The following is an 18,517-nucleotide window of genomic DNA, read 5'->3' on the forward strand; positions in this document are numbered from 1 at the left end:
TGGCTGGCTTAAAGGGGTGATGCTGGAAGCTAAAAGGTCCTTCAGTCTGTCCAGATGTCTTTCACTGGCCAGTGTACTAGTAAACGTTAGGGCCCAAAGTTCCTGCATTGGAGCCCTCAGGTATAAGTGGACCGTACGATATAGGGTGTAAATACCCAAATTGTTTCCCAAAACAAAGCGTCACCATCCCTTTTAAGAAGTTGGTAAGAAAGTTGTGGGCAGCAGCCCCTCACCAACATGCAGTCAAAGAACTGGATGACCTCTCAATACTTTGTGGTCTGTAACTAAGTCTCCTCTCCCTTGTCATTGGTGGGACTCAGGAACCTGTAGTTACGATCTCTCGCAGAACAGGTGACGCCCTGTTGCTCCTGCTTACTATAAATATGACATCTGTGCAGATGTGGCAGCCTAGTCTTTCTTTGACACTGTGATGTGAATATCAATGGCAAGCAGCTCTCCAACTCAGCAGCCAATGCCCATTGTAGAGGGCGACGCAAGGTTTGTGGTTACATTTCTCTCATGCTACTGAAGTGGTGAGTACAGGGTGAGAGCCCCTTAAACATTTACAGAGGGTGCCCATTTCATACCTTGGTTTGGGGTACAACCCTTCTAGTGATTTGGTCAGCCATTCCAGAAATACCAGGGTCAATAGCATTTGTGCTAGTTTCAGATGTCCTACTGAAAGGCTCCTGATGTAGCACTGTACTGTGCCTGTGTGGCCTTGAAGTGCCTTCTCTGCATGTAACACATTCCTTTGAGGGAGGCCATTGTGCATGCATACCCTACCTCTTCCAGTTTACTCTCGCTGATCCTGAGTTACAGTGACCTAAAAGTGGCTGCACTGAGACATTTCCCCCACCTGCATCCCAACGGTGACATTTTATTTTCACACACATTTATTAATTTCTACCAGGTGGATGTTCAGGCCTCCTCTGATGCCACTTTTTGGGATAAGGTACTAGAACCTGCTCTCTAAGTTTGAGTCCTTATTGACCTGTTTGGCAGATGAGTCTTTTGACGTTTGCTGTGTTGCCCACCACTCAGTTGGACTGCTTTTGCATGTCACACTAGTAAGGAATTAAAAAGTCTGAACAGGAGTACAGTGCAGGGCACAGGACCCTACCCTCGGTTATGAGTTCCTTATTGAGTACTACAAAACTAAAGCTAGTTGGGTGTGGGAGGGATTACATAGGATGTCCCTGCAGGTTGTATTTTTAGTCATTTTCATATCACCTCAATGTAGCTGTAGATGTCTGTACTCCTTACCTGGTAAAAAACAAAAAAAAACTGTTCTAAAAAACACCAAGATTAAGCACCACCCCTCCAAGCTCTAAGCCTTGTCTATGGCATGCATCCCTTAAATGCCAGGTCCTCAGTAGACTGTAGACGCTTCGACATTTGGTAGTTAAATTATTGGAGATGGGGTTTTGCACAAGGTTGTTTCCGATTTTGTAATAACTTAAAGAGAAGTTATGCCCTATGAAGGGCTTGAATGAAGAATCAAAGGGACTCCACACTAGGGCCAAAACAACTAATCGATTACAATTTTCATAATCGATTAATCGGCCAGTAACATAATGAGGTTAAAAAAATGAAAATTAGCCCTTTATAGTACAAAAAAAGCAAATCGCTACTGTAAATATTACTTTCACTGTCCCACAGTAAAAAAATGAACCCCTTACAGTAGCGATTATTTGCTCTTTTTGTACTTATTTCTGTTTTTTTAACCCCATTATGTTACTAAACATCTCAGGCCTGTTTTTTGGTGCTTTTTGCAGAAACACACTGCAGTTCATTTACATGTTTTCCTATGGGACGCGTTTACATCCATGATTTTTTTTTTTTCAGCTGCTGCGTATTTGGAAAGGGCAAGGACTTTTTAACGCAAAACGGTGCCTTTTTTTTTTGGTTCAATATACTTCAATGGAGAAGCTGCAGAAAAGCATGTAATGTGTTTTTGCGGCAATTTGTGTTTTGTAATCTGCCCAACAACAAATTGGCCCAAAAAAATATAAAAATGCATTTTTTTTTTTTTTTTAAGGCTATTATCCGATTAATCAATTAATCGAAACAATCATCGGCCAACTAATCGATTATGAAAAAAATCGTTAGTTGCAGCCCTACTCCACACGGACACATGAATTTATTGAAGGACTAACGCATGCAAATACTTACCACAAGGTGCCTACCCTTTAGCACTGTTACTTTTTAAAATCAGCAGAGCTTCCCCTCATTTTAGATCTTCCCCTCAGATCTACAGAGACTGCACTTGTGGTGCAAAGTGTATTTGCCTTTCGTAAATAACCCCCATCATTTTCAGTTGTGTAAGGTAAAGGGCTGCAAATAAGCTGTTTCCCAAGTGTTTTTGCTTTATTTACCCCTAAAAAAAATAAAAAATAAAAGATTGTGTGTTTTATTTTGACTGGAGCTGTTTTTTTTTAAACTTTGTCCACCATTTATTTGATCAAACATTTTGTTTTGTTGGAACTGTAACTTTTTGCAGTGATCTTTTAATTATATTTCCTCTCCTAGATTCGGACACTGTTTCAGAATTGCGTGACTTTCAGCCTAATGTGAAGGATTTCGAAGTCAAGAATATAATTGGGCGAGGCCATTTTGCAGATGTGCATGTTGTCAAAGAGAAAGTGACTGGAGAAACCTTTGCTATGAAAGTGATGAAGAAGAAAGCACTAATAGCACAGCAACAGGTACTTGGAGTGCTGTATATTTTATATGCAGTAATTGCAAAGTAAAAGGTTAAAGCCTAAGTCTAGGTAAAAGCCAAAGAAATGTCTTGCGCACAGGAGGATGAATAAAAGGTCTGCCTTCCCAGCTGGCAGGGGGAGGCAGGGTGGAAATCCCCCCCTGGGCTGGTGCCACTACCAAATGCTGTTTTTGCAGAGCAGGAATATGCCTGCTGCTGCTCTGTTAACACAGGTCACGGCCGCTGCTCACCTCCCACTGTGCAGCCGTGCCTGTGTCAGCTCCAAGGTAGATGGCTGCAGAGCTGAGCTATGTCTCGTCTCACACATAGCTCAGCCTCAGCGCACACCAGTGCTGACATCCCCTTCTCTCTCTGCACAGACACGAGGAGAGATAGAGCTCATCTGCTCCTCCTCCTTCTGAGTCTGCCCCGCCCACACTCCCTGGGCATGTGTGAGCACTAGACAGGAAGTTTGAACCCAAAAAAACATCACACAGCCTGTCTGCACCTCAGCCTCCATCCTGGTAAGCTCACCCTTTCTAGTCTCTCCTGCCTCCCAGTGTATAAAAAGGGGTGCTCTGTGGACTTTGTTAAAGGGGAGGGGGGCAGGCTTTGGTGAGCAGAGACCCTCTTTACACAATAGTCCACAGCATGAACCCTTGAATCAAGTTTCCCAGAACACCCCTTACATCAGATCTGATGTATATGGGGTCTGTGCGGACTCTGATGTAAGGGGGGCCTCTGTGCGGACTCTTGTGATCATGAAAAATCTTAGACTGTTTTCCTTGATCCATCACTTTTCCATGCTCTATGGGCCACTTGACTGGACTTGCCCCCCAGGCCTAAGGCTGCCAGTCCTCCCCTGGCCGTCCCCATTCATAGAGCATATAGAAGCTGTAGCACAGCTTCTATGTATGGAGGAGGGGGGAGGAAAGGGCTGGCATAGTTGGCACTCTTGATGGGTGCCTGTTACAGGTCCTGTGTTGGTATTAACCCCAGCAGCATCTGAAGAATACTGCTGTGGGGTATGGAAAGGGGGCTAGGGTCTACAGATTTCCACTATGATAGCTGGCACCAGCACAAGGGGCATTTTGCATTAAATGTAAGTAACCTAGATGGGTAGACTTTCAAACGAAAATGCTGAGGAAAAGAATGTTCTTAGAAAGTATGTTAATTTTTCTAATTGTTACTGGGTCAAATCAGCATTCATCTTTTACTGCAGTGATGAGAAAATTCGAAGGAGCAGGATGGAAATTTGTTCTCGAACAAATTGCTAACCGTGTATGTGGTTTTGTTTAGTAAATTCCAAAATCACAGCGCTGTAGTAGTTTATTGGTAACTACATGCGGACAGCTGCTTGCTGAGGATGTTGGGGGCTTGTAGTTCATTCAGACACACAGTGCTGTGTGTATGAAAGACACGGCTGTGTGGACAGACCCGCACAGCTGCGCTATTTTCAAATATTGACAGCTAGTATGGGGAACTTCTCCCCATACTGCTGCCACATCCTTTGTGGTATTATAACTTGCCATTTGGATTTTTTATTAGTGAGGCACTTGATATAGTATTTGGAAACCAATTTGAGATCATAAGGAGAAAATAAGAGTTTTCCAGAGATGTTTGTTTGTTTGAGTGGAACCTCAAGCTATTTTAGTTATTGGCTAGAGACTCTGTGTTGATAATAGAATACGATTTTGATAGTGGGAACATCAAATACACGTTGCAGGATTTGCAAATCCTTAAAGTAGTTCTAATGGCATACATTTTTTTTACCTTAATGCATTCTATGCATTACCGCTTGCTGCCCGCATCACATTGAGGTATGGCAGCAGAGCGGCACTTTTGTGCCATATCATGTACCTAGTATGTGATCTGACACTTTGGGTAAGGGGCACGCGCGCACACAACCGGCAACTCGATTGTGCTATGATTAGACACAGCACAAGCCAATCAGTGGGTTCCAGCCAATAAATGTCCACCAGCACCCGCTGATCGGCAAAGAGAGAGACAGACTAGAGCTCTGCCTAAGTAAACAAGGCAGAGTTCTGTCCTATCGGTGGCAATGCAGGGAATAAAATCCACCAAATCCCTTAGTAAAACCACAACATACAGTGAGTACCCTGCTTTAAACTTTTCCACAACTTTTTCCCTGACCTGTCTGGTGTGTTCCTTGGCCTTCATGATGCTGTTTGTTCACTAAGGTTCTCTAACAAGCCCCTAAGGATTTCAGAATGGCTGTATTTATACGGAGATTAAATTACACACAGGTGGACTTTATTTACTAATTGGGTGACTTCTGAAGGCAATTAGTTCCACTAGATTTTAGTTAGGGGTATCAGGGCCAGTTCACACCAGATGCAGTTCCGTAATCTTTTTTTAGCAGAATACATACTGGCCTGAATTTATGAAGATTTTTTTTTTTATTATTTAATAACTGATGTACAAACTTAAAGTAGTTGTAAAGCCTCAAGGTTTCTCCCCTAATGCATTCTATGCATTAAGGTGAAAAACCTTCTGTGCTGCAGCTCCCCCCAGACCCCCCTTTTTTCTTACCTGATCCAATGCAGTGATGTGCATATGCTCCAGCTGCTGTCTCTCGTCTCATTGGACAGATTGATAGCAGCAGGAGCCATTGGCTTCCATTGCTGTCAATCAAATCCAGTGACACAGGAGCAGGGCCGAGTCCCGCTGTATGTGTCAACTCGGGAGCGAGCTTGCATGGGTGCACCCGATGAAGATGATTGAGGCTGCTCTGTGCAAAACGATTGCATAGAGCAGGTAAGTATAAGCATTTTTGTTATTGAAAAAAAAGTGTTTACCACCTCTTTTAAGGTCCAAGGAAAACCAATATTCTGCACTTGGTACTGACAGGAATTCAGAAAGGGAGTGGGTTACCCTATATTGGATTCTTTATGGAGTCAGTCCAATTAGTAGAGTATATAGGGTTAATGTATTGTATTGACCTTAGGGGGGTGTTAATGTTAATAACAGAGGTACCCTGTATTTTCCCATAATTTTTCGGTATACAGATGAAGACATAATGGCAGCCTTTGCTGCTGCACAACCATTATCTCTCCTTGGTCTGAGCCAATCACGTATACAGATCAATTGTGTGGCCAGAAAGTAAGTTTACATTCACTATTAGTTCTAAAATAACAACATGCATCAGTAAGTAACCTTTTTAATGTAAACCAGTTTAAGTAATGTAACTTGGGTATAGTGGTGGTTGAAATTAAACTTCCTGTTTGGTGAAGTTTTCTTGTGTACTTTGTACTTTTTAATTTAGAAAAACAAGTAAATATGAAATTTTGGTAAATTTTTAGGGATAACAGAATCATTTACTGTCATCTGTTTAGGTTTCATTTTTTGAAGAAGAGCGAAGCATATTAAGTAATCACACAAGTCCTTGGATACCTTCATTACATTATGCCTTTCAAGATAAGGAGCACCTTTATCTGGTACGTGATATATCAAGTTACTGGAAAGCTTATTGATGGTGACCTAATAATATAATTTCTGAAAATTATTGCTATACAATATTTAACTAGAATATTCTGATAAGTTTTAGAAAAATACTAAGGGCCTTGGGCATTGGATTAAAAGGCACTAAAATGGGCAATTTGTCACAAGGCACCGGTTTAATGTGCTTCGTGGTGCCTGTGTCTTGTCGATCTAGTTCCCCTATCGAGATGGTTCCCTGCTTGACTGCGCAGGCGCAGACATAGCCCACGGAAATCTCGGAACCTCGGGCGGCATCCAGGCTCATTCCTTAACATCCCTGTGGTTTGGAGGATGTTAAAAAAATCGATAGGAGGAACCATATCATCAGATCACCTGCACTCACATACTGTGCTTGTTATGCACTGCATTGCTAAAAAGCTGTCCATCTTTTGGTTGCAGTGTGTTGATAGCTCATTAATCCAGATGTCCCCCCCAATACCTCTGATCACCCCCCCAAATGCCCTCAACCCCCCGATCAAATGGCCGCTCTGAGGGGCATCTCTCCTTCCCTCCCGCCTGCAGCTTCTCTCTGCACAGATCTCCGTGATCTGTCAGCATGGAGAGCACGGCAGGGGAGGAGCAGTGCAGGGGGGGTGGTGGTGAAGTTGTGGCTTGGGGGGGGGGGGGGTGGGCTTGGTATACATGTACATCTGTTTTTAGTGGACTGGATCGGATGCAAGCGGGTGTAAACGGACACATGTCCATTTACATCAGCCTCTCCATAGAGAACTAAGGCTGCCTGAAAAATGGACAGGCAGACCCGATTGGTCTGCTTGTGTGAAAGGAGCCTAAGACCTTGTTCACACAGGGCATACACAGCGTACCTTTACAGGAATGCACAGGTGTTCCATGCATCTCTGTGCAGGCTGTCCCATTGATGTCATTTGGGATGTAGCACCTGCACGAACAGAGCCGTTGCTCCTGATTTTACATCCAGGTAGGTCAAAATGCATGTCCCCGAGCTCACACTGTCTTCATTGCGGGTTACCCACACCCACATGGAAGTCACATTGGCAAAAGCAGCTATGCCTGTGCAGCCATTGCATTCCAATTGACATAAATGGGACTGCCTGTACGGGGATGCAGGGAACACCTGTGCATCCCTCTGCGGGTAAACACGGGCGTACACTTTAGTATGCCATATGTCAACGATGCTTTAGTAGCAATTTAGCAGGAATTTTGTTATGTTGTATTTATGCACACTATTAATGATTTTAGTGTATTTTTGGCAAAAAAATATTGATTTGATAAACATTTGTGCAAATATCGCGCTGCCTTAAAAATCAGCAGCACCTTCTTTTTATTCTGCTGGCTATGTGCTTTCAGAAAATGTATGATTTGAGGGGGTCTTTTACAATTTCTGAAAGCTGTAAGTGAAAAATGAAAACCTCCAGATTGTTAGAGAAATTTTTGGGTACGTTCGATTTTCACCATTTTGTAAAAAGGCTCGATTTAAAATTTACAAATATGTGTTATTAACTCCATTAAGGTTAAGCTTTTATAGTTTAGTAGGGATTTAGCAGGAATTTTGTAAAATTTGCTGTGCTTTTATCTGCTAATAATGGTTTTAGTATGTTTTTTGCAAATATATTGGTTTGATAAACATTTCCGCAGGGTCTAAAAAATCATTAGCATCATCTTTTTATCCTAGAGGTCATATGCTTTTTGAAAATATATGGTTTTGGGGGTCTTTCACAAATTCTGAAAGCTGTAAGGTAAAAATGAAAACCTTCAGATTTTTGGAGAAAGTTGGATATTTACATTTTTGCGTACGTTCGATATTCACCATTTTGCAAAAAGGCGCAATGTAAAAATTACAAATATTTGTTATTTATTAACTCAATACAGGTTAAAGTAGTTGTAAAGGAAAACATGTTTTGCCTAAAACTAATGTCTGCAAGGTAGACAGACAGAATAGTGTAATGATTCTGTTAAAAAACAATACCTATTAAATTCCTTCATCTATATCACCTCCGGCATTCTAGTTTCTGTTCTCTCATTCACTTCCTGGTTTGCGGCGCTCATTCATGTAGGAACTACATTTCCCAGTATGCATTGCGGCACGCCCAGTAATTCACACCTCCTTGAAGTCTCTAACACGTAGAGAGCGTCCTGCCGCACAGATTTAGTTCCCAGGAGGGGGTGAGCACGTTACTGACCACTGCAGTAAAGCCTCCCATCACGATGGTCAGTAACAATCAGACAAGCAGAAAGTGAACAGAACAGAGAAGAAATAGAGCAACTTCTGAGCAAAAACGAACAATGAGGAAGTGAAAAGAGGAATGTCTGCAGATAAAGGATGCTTATTATGAAATATTTTTTTTCCTTTACAACCCCTTTAAGCTTTTATATTTAATAGGAATTTTGTAAAATTTGCTGTGTATTTATCTGCTAATCATGATTTTAGTGGATTTTTAGTACAAACATTTGCGCAAATATCGTGGGACCTTAGAAATCAGTAGCACCATCTTTTTATTCTACTGGTCATGTGCTTTCAGAAAATATGTGGTTTTGAGGGTCTTTTATTTTATTATTTTGATTTGGATCCGACATTAAGGGACGATTATACTCATGCATTCCCTGAAGTTGCTTCAAAGTCGACTGACTTTCAGGTCACGGTAGTGTGAACCGAGCCTTTGGGCTGGACAAATTGTGGCAACAAGGTAGCTGGTTTGTCTTAGGCTGCTTTAACACTGAGGCGCTTTACAGGCGCTATAGCAAGCCGCATCTTTGCAGCGCTGTAGGAGGTTAAAAGCGGTCCGCTAGTGGGCAAAAAGAGCCGCAAAAAAGACAGTACCCCCCGGCACTGCTCAGTGTGAAAGCAGCCTTATTAATTACAGTTGTCGCTATAGTTGGTCAAAAATGCAAGTTTTTTTCCTTGAGCCCTTACACTGCATGTTGGTATTTATATTCTATTGGTAGGTCTCTGCAAATCTGTTTTAATATAGCCTACCATATAATTAATTTAGGATAATGCTTGTTTAATTGTATTTTCCAGAATTACATGTACAATCACCCATAACATGTTTAGAGTAGAAATAAAAGTTGTGTTACAATACTATATTATAGTTTTAACCTTGCTTTTCTACTAGTATTGCATGTAACAGAAAGCTGGAGGCAGTAATACGTACCCTTGACTTTATCTTTTTATTCCTTATGAATGGAGCATAGAATACTATTTTCAAAGGAATGATAATAATTTGTTTAAATATTTCACAGGTCATGCAGTACCAGCCAGGAGGAGATATGCTGTCTTTATTAAACCGTTATGATGAGCAGTTTGATGAAAGCATGGCTCAGTTTTATCTGGCGGAAATAATTCTAGCTACTCGTAGTGTTCATCAGCTGGGTTATGTACACAGGTGAGTTTAACTTCTTCCTGCCTGTGCTATAGCCAAAAGATTGCTACAGCGCAGGCTTAGTTTGCTCTATGATTGCCAAATCCTTGGGACTCCGATAATCGCAGACTGGGGTAAAGGACCGATCACAGCAGCCCTTTTTTTTTTTTTTATCGAAAGCCCATGGTGTGTGAAACACACTCAAACTTCACCCCGGTGCCAAAAAAATGTTCACAACATAAAGAGGTGACACAAAAACGTGCAACGGGTGTACACAAACCCCCTCCCAAACTCCCGGGGCGTTAAGCTCCAGACAGGTACAAGGGTACTTACACTTTGGTCCATTTGGCCAAAACCAGACGGACCCCTTTCTCTGGAGGGTCTGCTGAAACAGACCCACCCAAGTACCCCATGAGAGAGGGTAAACTAAGCCAGAAGGCCATGTCCACCCCCTCCCAAGACTTTCAGGGCAGGCCCGAGGACCTACACCCTACCAGTCACACAGTGCAACAAATTGTGTACAAAACATACACGGGGGGGGGGGGGGGGTACCTTTCATGCCAGGGCCCAGGCTGAGCCTCGTTCATGTGGAAGTCAAACATTATGGCGGTGCCCCAGCTTAGAGTTGAGCCGTACACCGTGTGCAATTGATACATGTGCAGCGTTCCTATGTAAAACGTGTTGTCTCATGTTCCTACGCACCATCCTCGATGTATGTTGCATTTAGAAAGGACACCACTGAGCCTGTGCCCTCTCCACCAGTCCAGCATACCTCTGCCACCTCACTCCCAATGACAGAATGGGGTCCTGCTGTGCACGAACGCCGACCTCATGTGTGCTCTCACTTAACACATTAACTATCCTTCATCATGTGGCTAAGTATTTGGGGTCCTCATACTGCGGGTTCAGTCCCGGTACTTTTCTGACCACTTTTGACCGGCTGCTATACATTCCCACCAGTTCTTGGTTACCTGTGGCAACTGCTCTCCAACTCCTACGCTCCTGCCAAATTTAACCATTTGTAGTGGCCTTGCTTTGTGACCATGTCTGCTTAACAGGCTCTTGTTATGCTCCATATGTTACTATGCACCTCTTAAACTTCAGACCAGGCTTAGAGTGTTTTGGAAGACTTTACTTAGAACACTCTTTAGTGACCATGTCTATACACGTGTCGTGCAGTCCAACCCTATATAACTAAGCTGGACTGCCCAAGCGTACCTTATAAGGTGTAGTCCATAACTAGTGTCCTCCAGAGCTGGCAGAGTCTCTGGTATTCTGTGGGACTGCATGGCCCAGCAACTCCTTCTCAGTGTTCCATGTGTCGACTCCCCTCAGGACCTGGCCTTCCCTCTATATAAATATGCACTGAAAGGAGTCCAGACCCAATTAACCCCTTCCCAGCTGGGGCAGACCAACTAACTTGCTTACACAAAAACAACTCTTCGTGGCATCTGCCTACACACTGCTATTTGAGTTGGTCTCTAGATTGGCAGCTCCCAAAGACGGGGATTGTATGATTGTGTGTGTTTTTTTTTTAATTGGTTGAACAGATGGACTTGTCCCTTTTCAACCTATTTATGTAAGGACTAGCTTTGGAGACTGTACCCGGTTCCAGCTGGACTGGACTAGCAGGGCCAGCCTGAAATGTGACCTTTGTGTTCTATGTTGTTGCGCTTGCCAGACCCTAGGTGTACCGGGTGCCACAGAACACTTTCCAGGATCAGAGTCATGGCACAGCCTGAGGTGTAACCCTGTCTATGAACACTCACTTAGTGAATCAGGACGGTTGGGTTGAAGCATTGGGAGCTAGCTCACTGCTCTATTGGAAATTCTCACCGCAGCAGGTTTACTGCAGTAAGGGTTAGGACTCAGGGATCAATCGCTGACCTAATCCGTTTGGGACCTTCTGTACCGCCATTAAGCCTGAAGGAAGCATCATCCTGCTCCTGCCCCTGCTCTCAATGCGCCACATGAATCTCCAGTCTATTCAACAGCTCACTTACAATGACTCTGTAACCTCTGGCCGCCTGAGCCCCTCATAAGCAAAAGCTGACCAGGTTTGTTGTTACTTGGAACTTTTTCCCATTGAGAAGGAATTTAATATTCGGGGGCTGTGGATGCATCGGTAATCCATCAGTATGCTTACCTTTAAGGATTTCACTGACAGGCAGGTGAACTCCCGCCTAAAATCTTAAGTTTGCTTTAAAGCATAATTAAACCTTCTGGAAAAATAAATAAATAAATTGGACCCCAGGAGCTTTTAGCCATAATGTTCTAGTATGCACAGCATATTAGCAGATTATGACAGATTTATCTGGCTAGTGATCCATTCCAGCGCTGTAGTGCTCCTGTTGGTCATGGCCTCTGTCATCTTCTCCTGGTCGTCTTTCCTGGTTTTGGTGCTTTGGCTGCTTGAGTGGCCTTGCCCCAGTAATGTCACTCCTATGCATGCGCACTAGGGTCACATCATTGCGGCACAGCGCTGTGCTGTGAATGAACGCTGAGCTGCACATGCTTGGCTCAGTGTACTCAGATGAAAGATGGGGGGAATTGTTAAAAAAATATCCCACTTATGTTCTTTTTTTGGGGGGGTTTAATGCCAATGAAAAAGGTCTGTCCTTGAATTGGCTAAAACCTTGATATGCCACACTGTGCCAGAATGGGTTGAATTCCTTTTAAGTAGAGGAAAAGTCTAACTATTTAGAATGAATGAATACAAAGCTCCCTGTGAATGGCTGGGTAGCGCTCAGCCTGACTCTATTTTGTTCAGGGAGTGGGATCAGCAACTCCCATCCCATTGCCTATATACAGCACTGTATACTGTACTGTATTTAGCTGAGGCTAAATACAGTTATTTCAGCATGCTCGGAAAGTGCACACGATAGCTCAGAATATGGCCAAAGGATGTGAGCGCTGACTGGTGTGTGCTGGGGGGGGACAGTCCCCCTGTCAGAACACAATGGCTCATTAGGGAGATCACTGTACTAACATTGCACAAAAACCTGCTTCTGTGTATCCGGGGGTTAGGCTTTGTGATCTTTGTACTTTAGTAAAAATCTTTATCTTTGAGTCTATTAGGATATACAGGTCCCGCCTGTGTTTTTTTTTTTTATATATATTTTTTTTTTTCCTTGGCTTTGGTACCTCTTTATCAAAAACCTTTTTATGTTCTTCTCTGTGAGCCTCAAAATTTAAAAAGTGGCCCTTCCTTAGTGAGTGCTACCCAGGGCCTTATTCATCCTTGCATAGGCTCTGCTGAGTCTGTAGTGGTATTTAGATTCGGATGAGCCACATATTGTATTAGTCACTAGGGCTGCAACTAACAATTATTTTCATAATCGATTATTGGCCGATTATTGTTTCGATTAATCGGATAGGGGCCAATTTGTTGTTGGGCAGATAACAAAACACAAATTGCCGCAAAAATACATTACATGCTTTTCTGCAGCCTGTCCATTGAAGTATATTGAACCAAAAACAAACAAAATGGCACCGCTTTACGTTAAAAAGTCCTTGCCCTTTACAAATACGCAGCAGCTGAAAAAAAATCATGGATGCGAACGTGTCCCATAGGAAAACATGTACAGTGCCTTGCGAAAGTATTCGCCCCCCTTGAACTTTGCAACCTTTTGCCTCATTTCAGGCTTCAAACATAAAGATATAAAACTGTAATTTTTTTTCAAGAATCAACAACAAGTGGGACACAATCATGAAGTGGAATGAAATTTATTGGATATTTCAAACTTTAACAAATAAAAAACTGAAAAATTGGGCGTGCAAAATTATTCAGCCCCCTTAAGTTAATACTTTGTAGCGCCACCTTTTGCTGCGATTACAGCTGTAAGTCGCTTGAGGTATGTCTCTATCAGTTTTGCACATCGAGAGACTGAAATTTTTGCCCATTCCTCCTTGCAAAACAGCTCGAGCTCAGTGAGGTTGGATGGAGAGCGTTTGTGAACAGCAGTTTTCAGTTCTTTCCACAGATTCTCGATTGGATTCAGGTCTGGACTTTGACTTGGTCATTCTAACACCTGGATATGTTTATTTGTGAACCATTCCATTGTAGATTTTGCTTTATGTTTTGGATCATTGTCTTGTTGGAAGATAAATCTCCGTCCCAGTCTCGGGTCTTTTGCAGACTCCATCAGGTTTTCTTCCAGAATGGTCCTGTATTTGGCTCCATCCATCTTCCCATCAATTTTAACCATCTTCCCTGTCCCTGCTGAAGAAAAGCAGGCCCAAACCATGATGCTGCCACCACCATGTTTGACAGTGGAGATGGTGTGTTCAGGGTGATGAGCTGTGTTGCTTTTACGCCAAACATAACGTTTTGCATTGTTGCCAAAAAGTTCGATTTTGGTTTCATCTGACCAGAGCTCCTTCTTCCACATGTTTGGTGTGTCTCCCAGGTGGCTTGTGGCAAACTTTAAACAACACTTTTTATGGATATCTTTAAGAAATGGCTTTCTTCTTGCCACTCTTCCATAAAGGCCAGATTTGTGCAGTATACGACTGATTGTTGTCCTATGGACAGAGTCTCCCACCTCAGCTGTAGATCTCTGCAGTTCATCCAGAGTGATCATGGGCCTCTTGGCTGCATCTCTGATCAGTCTTCTCCTTGTATGAGCTGAAAGTTTAGAGGGACGGCCAGGTCTTCATAGATTTGCAGTGGTCTGATACTCCTTCCATTTCAATATTATCGCTTGCACAGTGCTCCTTGGGATGTTTAAAGCTTGGGAAATCTTTTTGTATCCAAATCCGGCTTTAAACTTCTCCACAACAGTATCTCGGACCTGCCTGGTGTGTTCCTTGTTCTTCATGATGCTCTCTGCGCTTTAAACGGACCTCTGAGACTATGACCGTGCAGGTGCATTTATACAGAGACTTGATTACACACAGGTGGATTCTATTTATCATTAGTCATTTAGGTCAACATTGGATCATTCAGAGATCCTCACTGAACTTCTGGAGAGAGTTTGCTGCACTGAAAGTAAAGGGGCTGAATAGTTTTGCACGCCCAATTTTTCAGTTTTTTATTTGTTAAAAAAGTTTGAAATATCCAATACATTTCGTTCCACTTCATGATTGTGTCCCACTTGTTGTTGATTCTTCAAAAAAAATTACAGTTTTATATCTTTATGTTTGAAGCCTGAAATGTGGCAAAAGGTCGCAAAGTTCAAGGAGGCCCGAATACTTTCGCAAGGCACTGTAAATGAACTGTAGTGTGTTTCTGCAAAAAGCACCAAAAAACACAGAGGTGTGAACCCGGCCTGAGATGTTTAGTAACATAATGGGGTTAAAAAAACAATAAGTACAAAAAGAGCAAATAATCGCTACTGTAAGGGGTTCATTTTTTTACTGTGGGACAGTGGAAGTAATATTTACAGTAGCGATTTGCCTTTTTGTACTATAAAGGGCTAATTTTAGTTTTTTTTAACCCCATTATGTTACTGGCCGATTAATCGATTATGAAAATTGTAATCGATTAATTTCATAATCGATTAGTTGTCAATTAATTGATTAGTTGTTTTGGCCCTATTAGTCACCCATCAGCTCTCTCTGCAGGGACCTCAGTTATTGTGCAATCCCCCCCCCCCCAAGTTCCGCATTGCCATGATCACCAAGATTGAGAAATTGTTTCTTTCCCTTTTTTTTTTCGCTGTTTATTAGCATAAGTTACTCTTTTAGTGTAACTGCTTTGTTTTCTATTGTTTATTATTTATTTTAATGTTTTTCTGGCCTGGGAATGCCCAATAGTCCTTGTTTTGTGACCTACTATTGTAAATCTGTTTCAATAACACGAGAAGTTAAAGAGGTTTTAAACTGTAAAAAGGAAGAAAAAAAGCTCTGTACGCACTAGGGGTGCAACGGATCAAAAAACTCACGGTTCGGATCGTTCCTCATATCAGAGCCACAGATCGGATCATTTTTCGGATCACCACCATATATAGTCCCCACTGTAATGTCCACGTCATCTCCCCCCACTGTAATGTCCACGTCATCTCCCCCCCACTGTAATGTCCACAGCTCACCTAGGCCGGCGCCGGGTGTACCAAGATGGCCGCCGCTCCGGAGCTAGACCGAAGCCGATGCCTTACCTATGGGCTCAATCTGCGGATCGCGCGGTGTGCCGATCCGCGAACGTTGACCTGTTCGGATCACGGATCAATGATGATTCATTGCACCCCTAGTACGCATCGCATGCTAGTTTATTATGTAATACTTACCTTCTAAAGAAGCCTTCCAGCGGTGCCCGCACACTGCTGAGATGGCAGACATTTTCCCCCGGTGTCTCTTCCGGGTTTGCGGGCTCTGGCGCTGTGAGTGGCCAGAAGCCGTGGTGACATCACTCCCGTGCATGAAGCTTTGATTAAAATATATTGTTATATTTTACAGAGATATTAAACCAGAGAATATTCTCATTGATCGGACTGGTCATTGTAAACTAGTAGATTTCGGCTCCGCAGCAAGAATGACTTCAAATAAAATTGTAAGTGTGCCTGATTTCTTTCAATATTGCTTGTATGATCTCACAATTATAGCACATTCATTAACTTCTCTCCCTGTACCTTAGGTAAATGCCCAGCTTCCTATCGGTACACCAGACTACATAGCTCCTGAAGTTCTCACAGTGATGAACGGTGACGGAAAAACCTATGGGCCTGAATGTGATTGGTGGTCTGTAGGCATTATTGCATATGAAATGTTTTATGGAAAATCTCCATTCACAGAGGGAACCTCAACAAAAACCTTTAATAACATCATGAATTTTCAGGTTTTGTAATTTTTGGTGTTTATTTTTTTCTTTTTGTAAGAAAGTGAAGACTGTTGACAGAATTTATTTGTTTTTGCAGCGTTTCTTGAAATTTCCGGAAGAACCTAAAATCGGCAAAAACTTTCTCGACTTGATCCAAAGCTTGCTATGTGGACCAAAGGAGAGACTAAATTTTGAAGATTTATGCTGTCATCCATTTTTTGCTAGTATTGACTGGGACAATATTCGAAACAGTGAGTAAAACTATAATTAGAGGTTGACCGATATATCGGCCTGCTGATATTTGGCCTTTTTTTAAAAAATCGGCATCGACCGATTCTCATGTAAATTGGGCCGATTAACTCTGACTGCACCGTTTCCTTTCCTTCGCCCTTTCCATTGGCAGAACAGCGTGGCGCTAGAAGCTTGCCAGAGCCTCTGAGTGTGTGAAACTGACACATGTAACTGAATACAGAGAGACCAGCTGTCAAAATTTAGCGGTGATGTCGGGCGTGGGCGGGACCCAGCAGCTATCAAACACCAGCCAATGGGATGGGATTTGTGCGGGCCGCTACGTGTATGTGGCCCCCACCCCCTTTTTTAAACAGCCCAATCATTGGCTGGTGTTTGGCTGCTGTGTCCCGCCCACCCCTGACATCGCCACAGAATTTTGACAGCTGGTCTCTCTCTGCATTCAGTTACATGTGTCAGTTTTACACATAGTTACACTATATGGGCTCATTGTGGTACCTGTCATTGCCAATCAGTGCCATCTATTAGTGCCAATCAGTGTTTCCAATCGGTGCCACCTGTCAGTGCTAATCAGTGTTTCCAATCAGTGCCAGCCAATGCCACCTATCATTGTTTCTAATCGGTGCCACCTACCAGTGCCTATCAGTGGCAATGCTTCCAATCTGTGTACTGTACTGAGGACATTAAGTATGTGGTAGAGTGACAGGAGCAAGCCGAGGGAGTGGAGTGGCAGTGTGTAAGTACATGAGATGAAGGAAGAAGAAAAATCTGCTTGAAATCTGCATCATATATCGGCCATCGGTCGCCCTGATTTCTAAATATCGACATCGGCCAGAGAAAAACGCATATCGGTGGACCTCTAACTATAATAGTCTTTTATGTCATTATACTGGAAATCAATACCCTTTAAAATATAGTGTTTTACATTGTTGCATATGAAAGCCTTGACAATGCAAAGCTGAGTCATGTTTGTGAAATTGTTATTCATCTAACCTAGGAGAAATGGGTGGTCTACAAATAGCGCCCTAATAGCCGCCCACCGTTGCGCTTATGGATAAGTGAGTGATGCCTAGCTGCTGCTTAAAAATAAATCAGTGAAAAAAATTAAAAAAGATAATGCTCCCTCAAGAGTGTCAGCAAATTACAGCAGCGCTAACCAAATATATGTGCATATTCTACTAAAGTGCAAACACTATCACAAACCATATATAATATAATAGTATCAAAAACCATATATACCAAGTGAAAATTAATGACAAATGTGAAAATGTTCATAAACACCCGTGATGATAATTAAACGTGAGTTTAAGAGCACTGAGCGTGCAAAAAAAGTCTTTAAAAATCAACAATTAGATCAAAAAATGATAAATGAAAGTTCATGTGATTAAGGATCCTTTGATCTTCAAGAGCTTTCACCACACCCGATGGTGATCTGTGCCCCCTTCCCCATCAAAATGGACACTCACCAGACCAATATGCCTCACACTCTCGTGTTTTGGCAAATAGGCTAATACAGATGTTTCCAGTTGGTACAGATGAATAAACGATGTAACCTTCAAAAGCTCCACATAGATTGTAGGAAGAAACAAAGAAGTGCAAATAGTGTGATACCGAAAAAGGTTTAATAGCACACCAAATTAAAACTTCAAAAGTTACACTCACAAACAACACTTGTAAAACAGCAGTGTGTCACATCAATCAACTCCTCCAAATAATTCAACTGGTGAGAAGTGGTCACGGCGGACCCCCGATCGGCAAGAAAAAAAGATATCCTCCTACTCACGGTGCCGTGGAACACTGTCAAGTAGCACTGCAGATCCAAACTTGATTCAAACTTTAAAGCACTCGGCATCCAAACAGTTCACGTTTAATTGCAGAGATACACGGTGTGGCCAAAACCCGACATGTTTCGTTATTACAACTTATTCATGGGACTGACCACACAGTCCCAAATGATCTCATTATATC

At 42.5% G+C, this 18,517-nt stretch overlaps 1 protein-coding gene across 5 annotated transcripts in view; it reads left to right on the plus strand.

Moving 5' to 3' along the window:
* The window catches only part of CIT (citron rho-interacting serine/threonine kinase), a 224,681-nt gene that overhangs the window by 12,885 nt on the left and 193,279 nt on the right, over positions 1-18,517 (plus strand). For all 5 annotated transcript variants that reach the window (XM_040350498.1, XM_040350533.1, XM_040350515.1 and 2 more), the window contains exons 4-9: positions 2,533-2,708; positions 6,061-6,162; positions 9,425-9,567; positions 15,940-16,033; positions 16,118-16,318; positions 16,398-16,551. In XM_040350498.1, coding sequence (XP_040206432.1) covers positions 2,533-2,708; positions 6,061-6,162; positions 9,425-9,567; positions 15,940-16,033; positions 16,118-16,318; positions 16,398-16,551 — 870 coding nt within the window. The remainder of the gene's footprint in view (positions 1-2,532; positions 2,709-6,060; positions 6,163-9,424; positions 9,568-15,939; positions 16,034-16,117; positions 16,319-16,397; positions 16,552-18,517) is intronic.

The sequence above is a fragment of the Rana temporaria genome, chromosome 1, assembly GCF_905171775.1.
Source record: "Rana temporaria chromosome 1, aRanTem1.1, whole genome shotgun sequence".
Classification (NCBI taxonomy): domain Eukaryota; kingdom Metazoa; phylum Chordata; class Amphibia; order Anura; family Ranidae; genus Rana; species Rana temporaria.